This window comes from Chaetodon trifascialis, chromosome 6 (genome assembly GCF_039877785.1).
Source record: "Chaetodon trifascialis isolate fChaTrf1 chromosome 6, fChaTrf1.hap1, whole genome shotgun sequence".
In the NCBI taxonomy this organism is placed as follows: Eukaryota; Metazoa; Chordata; class Actinopteri; order Chaetodontiformes; family Chaetodontidae; genus Chaetodon; species Chaetodon trifascialis.
In genome coordinates, this window is record NC_092061.1 from 624369 (window position 1) to 632500 (window position 8132).

At 46.9% G+C, this 8132-nt stretch overlaps 1 protein-coding gene across 3 annotated transcripts in view; it reads left to right on the forward strand.

The window, feature by feature from the left end:
* Positions 1-6306: 6306 nt before the first annotated feature.
* The window catches only part of grin1b (glutamate receptor, ionotropic, N-methyl D-aspartate 1b), a 54318-nt gene continuing 52492 nt past the window's right edge, over positions 6307-8132 (forward strand). The window contains exon 1 of one of the 3 annotated variants that reach the window (XM_070964462.1): positions 6307-6863. In XM_070964462.1, the coding sequence (XP_070820563.1) occupies position 6863 (1 nt within the window). In that variant the 5' untranslated portion in view covers positions 6307-6862. The remainder of the gene's footprint in view (positions 6864-8132) is intronic. The other 2 variants (XM_070964463.1, XM_070964461.1) reach the window with 2 other exon arrangements.

Below are 8132 nucleotides of genomic sequence, written 5' to 3' on the forward strand. Positions count from 1 at the left end.
TCTCCGGTTCAGCCCACGTCTTCCTTCTCTTCGCTAACAAAAGTCTGTCAGAAAACACGTCGCTTCCTTTTCTTCTTCACCGCGTCGTGTTTGCTCCTCAGCACGATGTCGTCAGATGTCAGAGCGTCTTTAAACGCACCACGGACGCTGTCGCAGTCTGTTTATGCATTTAGAGCAAACGAGATCGTTTGATTCCAGAAGAAATTAGTTCTTCATATGATTTGATGAATCTGATCTCAGATCAGCTTCAAATGTCTGAACATGTGTGCGTCCAGCAGAGGGCAGCAGAGCTCACAACATCCAGTGTCCATCTACTGATCAGCCAATCAGCTGAGCCGAATACATGATCAGAACATTATTACAGTCAGAAACCTGACGTAAACTGTCATCATCATCCTCCTCCTCATCATCATCATCATCATCATCATCATCGTCCTCTTCATCAGGCTGCTCAAACTGAACTTTGCTCTTTGAATAAATGTGTTTTCTTTATTTGCAGTGTGAGGCTCAAACTTTAATGTCAGAATAAATAACATGTTCTGTGAGTGACAGCTGGGAGCTCGGTCAGTGTGTCCATGTCCACTGCAGCGTTTCCACCTTCAGCACTTCAACATGTGAGACAAGCAAACAGGGAAACACTGACAGGAGGCGGCTGGTCCAGGGTCAGTTTCATTAATACGTCATTAACATACGATGAATGAAACCAGGCTGGTTCCAGACCAGCTCTAAACCATTTCTCTCTCTCTCACACACACACACACACACACACACACACACACACACACACACACACACACACACACACACACACACACACACAGTGAAGTCGTTGGAATTGTTGATTAAAGGTCATAAAAGGCTTAAAGATAATTAAGATAATTATCAGGCAGTGATTAAAGGCCGCTGTGCTCATCGCTGAGCGGCGGACTCCGCCACTGACTGGCTGCCGAGTCCACAGAGGATCTGACAGACTGTTCCAGAAAGTGATCTGAAGATCACAAACGTGAATAAAGGCTGTGCAGAAGCTTCGATTGGCTTCATGAAGACGATCACAACACATCTGACAGTAGGAGGTCGACGCCATCTTTAATTCATGAGCCTCTGACTTTTAACCCCTCCCACTGTGTGTGTGTGTGTGTGTGTGTGTGTTAATGGATGACTTGAGGCTTCCTGTTTAACACGGCAACTTAGCATAATTAAAAAGACACACACACACACACACACACACACACACACACACACACACACACACACACACACACACAGTACTCTGCTCATTACATCAAGAACCAACCAATCAGAGTCCACCATTCAACACGAGAACACCTGCAGGTCAGTGTCCTCCCTCTGTGTCCCTCTCAGTGTTCAGAAAAAGTTGAATCAGGCTAAACGGCTGCTGCTGTGTTGACCAATCACAGGCCACCGCTGCACTGACAAACAGAGATGCTGCGTTTAAACAGTTCAGGGTGGCGTCCATGTTTGTTTGTTGTCAGGAGACGTGGAGGGACTCTGCTCACTTTATCAATGCAGCAGGTGGAGGAAACGTCTCATCTTCAGGTGTTTCTCAACTTACTCCATCTTTTCATCTTCTTTTCATGGTTCATTTCACGTTCAGCTGAACGTCTTCGCTCGGACGAACAACTGGAAGAAAGTCACGAGGAAACGAAGAGTCCACGCTGGAGGAACGAAGGACTGTCGCTGCTCGCCAAGCTTCAGGCTGCTGAATGACTGTGATGCTGTCTGACACTGACTGTGCAACCAGCTCACACACACACACACACACACACACACACACACACACACACACACACACACACACACACACACACACACACACACACACACAGTGACACTCTTTTTGTTTCCAGCTGAGTGTGTTGTAAGGCGGACAGAGATATGCATGCTGGGATGCCTTTGTGGCCCGCTGAGTCCCTGGGGGGCAGTGTCACTGAGCGTGTGTGTGTGTGTGTGTGCGTGCGTGTGTGTGTGTTGACTCACTGGCCTGGAAGCTGAAGGAAACCCTCTCCTCATGAACACCAGAGAAATAAATCAGTGAGGTCATACGTGTCCTACTTCCTGTCCACAGCTCAGATTAGATGACATGGATGGGACAGTGATGTCAGCGTGTGGCTTCCACTGAAAGACGAGCTAACAGACAGAAGCTAATAAACAAAAGCTAACAGACAGAGGCTAACAGACAGAAGCTAATAAACAAAAGCTAACAGACAGAAGCTAATAAACAAAAGCTAACAGACAGAAGCTAATAAACAAAAGCTAACAGACAGAAGCTAATAAACAAAAGCTAACAGACAGAGGCTAATAGACAGAAGCTAATAAACAAAAGCTAACAGACAGAGGCTAACAGACAGAAGCTAATAAACAAAAGCTAACAGACAGAGGCTAATAGACAGAAGCTAACAGACAGAGGCTAATAGACAGAAGCTAATAAACAAAAGCTAACAGACAGAGGCTAATAAACAAAAGCTTACAGACAGAGACTAACAGACAGAAGCTAATAAACAAAAGCTAACAGACAGGCTAATAAACAAAAGCTAACAGACAGAGGCTAATAGACAGAAGCTAATAAACAAAAGCTAACAGACAGAGGCTAACAGACAGAAGCTAATAAACAAAAGCTAACACACAGAGGCTAATAAACAAAAGCCATATTGTAACAGGGATGGTAAGGACCCGATTGCAGCTAAACCAGAACACAGAAGTCACAGAGTCTTAGACTGTGAGTGATCGGGAGTTGTCTGGTGGACCAAACGGAAAACAGTCACTAGCAGAATGAGATCCAGGAAACACGGGACAACAGACGTAGTCAAACACTGAAGGCTGTTTACCTGAAAGCAGGCGATCAGGGAAATCAAAGGTAGGCAGGTCTGGTAACGAGAGTCTGACATGCTGCGAAGAACAATCTGGCACTGAATGTGTGGGAGAGCTGCTTAAGTACTGGACTGATTGCAATGAACTTCAGGTGTGTGATCAGGTGAGTGGGCAGGTAGACGAGGCTGAGTGGGAAAACCACTGGCAGAGCAGGTGAGAAGGTGAGACGACAAAGAAAAGCTAACTGACAGACGCTAACAAAGAAAAGCTAACTGACAGACGCTAACAAAGAAAAGCTAACTGACAGAAGCTAATACAGAAAAGCTAACTGATAGACGCTAACAAAGAAAAGCTAACTGACAGAAGCTAATACAGAAAAGCTAACTGATAGACGCTAACAAAGAAAAGCTAACTGACAGAAGCTAAAACAGAAAAGCTAACTGACAGACGCTAACAAAGAAAAGCTAACTGACAGAAGCTAAAACAGAAAAGCTAACTGACAGACGCTAACAAAGAAAAGCTAACTGACAGAAGCTAAAACAGAAAAGCTAACTGATAGACGCTAACAAAGAAAAGCTAACTGACAGAAGCTAATACAGAAAAGCTAACTGATAGACGCTAACAAAGAAAAGCTAACTGACAGAAGCTAACAAAGAAAAGCTATAACTCTGTAAACGTGTCAAAACAGACCTGTGACATGACATCATTGTGTGTGTGTGTGTGTGTGTGTGTGTGCGTGTGTGTGTGAGCAGAGGGGATGGGAAATCGGGGCTGGAGATGCTTGTTTCCATAGCAACCACAGTAAGGATCTGGGCTGCGTCCATGTTGCTGTGGCAACCATATATCCATATAACCATATATAGCAGCTGACGGGGTGATGACTGCAATTTAAACACAGAGAAGAAAAGAGAACAACCACAGAAGAAGAAAAATCAATTCAACATGAAGAAAAAACCTAAATGAAGATATATTTTTAAATATATTTTCATTAAAAATTGAATTAATTCACTTTTCCACATTCAAGTTTTTCCTGTCATGTGAACGTTTCAGAGACAGATCAGACATCACATGATCAGAAATACTGCTGCTGACAGGCTCAGGGTCCGTTCACAGTGTCTGACACTCAGGGTGCTTTTCATTTCGTTGAATTGTGCCTCCTTGTCTCCTCTCTCCTTCGTCGACCCGGAAGTCGTTTCCCCTCCGCCATGACGAAGGATCTTCCAATTGCTTAAATGCACCTGAAGGAGACGAGGAGCGAGGAGAGAGGAGGCTTCTGAAGGAGATCAGAGTGAGGACACACCGGTGTATCCTACGAAGACTTTTATTATTTAAGGGGCGTGTCGTATGTGGCGCACGTTTGAATCATGGCGGGAGCAGGTAAACGTCATCAGTTCTTGACGTCGCTTCAGACTGATGCTGTGGAGCGAGGATTTTTCATTTCGGAGTTTCGTTTCCATCCTCATGTTTCTTCCTCGCATCCCTCTTTCATGTCCTCGCTGGGCGGAGCTAAGACACGAGGAGAGGAAGCGAGTGGAGGAGACGAGGAGACCAATTTACCGAATGAAAGGCACCCTCAGTTCGACGGTCACAGGCAGGAACCACTTCCTGTGCTCCTGTGTCTGAACAGCACGTCATGAAGAGGACGGCAGACGTTGTCCTCGATGACACATAATTTGGACAGTGTCCACCTCTCTGACACTGCTGCCAGAGTCCAGCTCCACCCACACAGTGTTACCGGCCTCCTGGATCGGTTTGTTCAGTCCACTGCCCTCAAACTGCATCAAACACCACCACAGACCAGACCACCCCCGACCAGGCCGCCACAGACCAGACCACCCCCGACCAGGCCGCCACAGACCAGACCACCCCCGACCAGGCCGCCACAGACCAGACCGCCACAGACCAGACCACCCCCGACCAGACCACCACAGACCAGACCACCCCCGACCAGACCACCACAGACCAGACCACCACAGACCAGACCACCCCCGACCAAACCACCACAGACCAGACCACCACAGACCAGACCACCCCCGACCAGGCCACCACAGACCAGACCGCCACAGACTCATGAAACACCCTCAGTTGGACCTCAGCCTCCTCCCAAAGTAGAGCCAGCTCTGGACCTTCATCTGTATTGTCAGCCAGGTCCAGTCCACTCACCTCCTCCTCCTCCTCCTCCTCCTCCTGCTCCTTTGAACCTTGCGGACTTCATGCTCGGTTTTGGTCTCTTTTGAAAGGACACAGTCAGAATCAGCATCGGTGCTACTGAACACTCTGAAATAGACATTTTTTTTTGCCTGAATGTTTTTCTGCTTGCAGATGATATCTGGGACTTATTAGCTGGAATTTAGATTTAATATTCATATTTAAGATATTTCTACATATATTTTGTCTATATATCTTTATATTGAGGCCATTTATGACATTTCTGTGTGTGCTATCTCCATTCGCTCTGAAACCCTTGATTTGACGCGCTGGAGCCATTAATAATCACTGAAGAGGCGTGTCGAGGATTTCATTGGCTGTTCGAAGTGTCAGTCATCTGCAAATTCAGTTGCGATTGGCTCAGTCACTTCTTTTCAGCTCTGTTATTGGCTGCTCTGGTTGGTAGGCTTCATATGCAGCTTGTGATTGGTCAAGTGAAATTTGAAACCTGAGGCTTCACAGAGGAACTGGAGACAAGATGGCGGCCGCCTGCCAACGTCGTAATGGTGAAAACGCAGAAGACGATCTGAAGACGAGCTCCTCGTCTGAGAGCAGAAAACACGTTTCTGTGGATTATTCTCCTGCTCTGGACCAAATGTCTTCACTGCAGTGGATCTTCTGGACCTTTGTGGACGTTTCAGACTGTTTTCAGTTTTATTGATCTGTGGATCAGTGAGACACGTCAGCGGCGAGTCTGTTTTAAACCGCGGTTTGTCTGCTGTTGGTGTTCATTGATCCTCCTGTCGTGATTGGATCTTAACATGGTTTCAATCGATTGATTCGTGTGAATCTGAGCTTTCTGATGGTGTTTGATATGAATATGAATGTGAACGTTTATGCCGACAGAAGGAAGAAAAACAAACAGCTGAAACTGTTGACTGAAGTCATAAATCAGCTGAGCGCCCCCTGCTGGCTGTTAGAAGGAGTGCAGGTTTCAAGCACATTGCCACAGTTGAGTCTGTCCTGACAGGAGACACACCTGCTCTCCGTGGACAAGGTGACCCACCGACAGTGATCGATCGATGTCCTTTTGGATTTGAAGGCATTAGTTTGAATTCTTTCATTGAAAAGTAAAGTTGATGTTATTATTCCTTTGATGACTAAAAACCTCCAATAATTTATGGACGTGACCAAGTTAAAATGTGAAATGTGACTGTGAAGGTGTTTCTGTGAGCGCGCGGACACGAGCACGCGCAGGTTCATTAACTCTCACAGCAGAGAACAGAGAGGCTCGCGCTCCGTCGGCCGCGCGCCTGCTCTCTTCCGTCTGTGAGCGCGCGAGAGCGAGCGTCAGCATCCAAGGACGGACCGCGAGCCCGCGAGCTTCAGGTCATCTGGAAGTCCGCGAGCATCAATCGACGGACCGCGAGTGAGCGGATGAAGGGATGAACGGATGAAAGGACGAAGAGAAAAAAGGGAGAAAACCGAAGAAAAACGATGATTTTGTTCAATGAATCGACGCGATGAAGACACGGTGAATCAACAGGACGAGGCGCGAGACCGGATCAACAATGTCAGCCGGGATTTTCGGTTAAAAACAACATTTGATCGAAGCCCCAGAAGCAGGACTTGATCCCCGCAGAGAGACGCGGAGGACGGCCGCAGAAAACCGAGCGTCGGGCGCGTTTTCAGCACTTCAACGTTTGATTGATTAAAGACAAAACAGACACCTTTAACCTGAAAAAGCCGAGTCCGACCCGGAGGGACCGACCCGGACCGAACCGGGAGCACCGGGGGACACCTGAGGCTGAAATCAACAGGAGAGCGAGCGACGACGCAGTTTGACGGAATCCAGGAGGTTCAGAGAAGACCTGCAGCTGCAAACAGTGAGTGTGGATGTGGACGGCTTCACTCTGTCACTGCTCAGCATTCATTCATTCGTTCATTCATTCGTTCATTCAGGAACTTGATTTGACATTCAGACCCGCCGTTCTTCACGTGCTCACCGTCACGTTTCTGTCGAAAAGCAGAAATAAGTTGATGGATGAGAAAGACGAGCTGAGAGTCTGCGTCTCTTCTTCCTCTTCTCCTCATCGTCACAGCCACAATCTGACCGCGTTCATTCTTCTTCTGGTTCATTTTTCATGTGATCATTCAGTTTCTCTCCATTAACGTCTTCAGGAGATAAAGCTGTTCTGAGGTCAGTTTGGAGTCCAGGCACGTTCCCAAAGTACAAAGAGTAAAGTCAGCTTGTCTCACAGCTCAGAGAATAAAGTTTATTAACGATCCAATCAGTGGGAAGTGAAGCCACGCCCACTGGCAAACGTCCAGGCCACATGATTGGACACTGCCGCTGTCACTCCCAGAATGACAGGTGTGTCCATCTTAACTTCAGTCTCTCAGCCTGTCCTCTGAGAGGACAAAACAGACTAATCGAAATGAAATGAAATGAAATTAAAGAGAATTCGCTCGTCCTGCGTCGCAGACGTTCAGCTGTGGACAGAAAGTAAAGTTTGTCTGTTTGTCGTCAGCGTTCGAGAGGCGGAGCGTCCGTTCTTCAGTAACAACAGTTTATTTTTTCTGTCTGCACGTAAACAAGCACAAACACACATTCAAAGCTGGTTTACAGCAAACAGCTCAAAACGACAAACTTCTCCGTCAGCGCTTGTTTTAAACGTCTGACGAGCAGCGAGCTGCTTGAGAAAACAAGTGAAAAGTCTGCAGGGAAACGACTTCCTGTTAGCGCTTTGATCCACGACCTCCATACCAAAGAGCGCCGGATGACTGTCGTTTGGTTTTTTGAGGCTGCGTAGCTTTCACTGTCCTGAGTCCTGAAACGCCTCTAAAGACGAGATGGTCTCTAAATGAGACAGGTGCGTTTTTTCCGTTCACCTGTTTCATGTGTTGATGATGTGGATGACGCTGATTGAAGTGTTGGTGGTGTTTGTTGTAGCTGTCACTTTAAATCACACCACAGATTTAAAACACGAGCTAATGTGACATCATTTCCTCCACTCGCCAACTTTTTCCGGCGCTTTTCGTCGATTTCGTTCATTTTTCACTCTTCTGAACAACGTCTGGTGCTGGATGGAAGCTCCTCGTGGTTTCTCGGTGTGACGATGTGTTAGAGCTTCCTGTGCAGGAAATCACTTCCT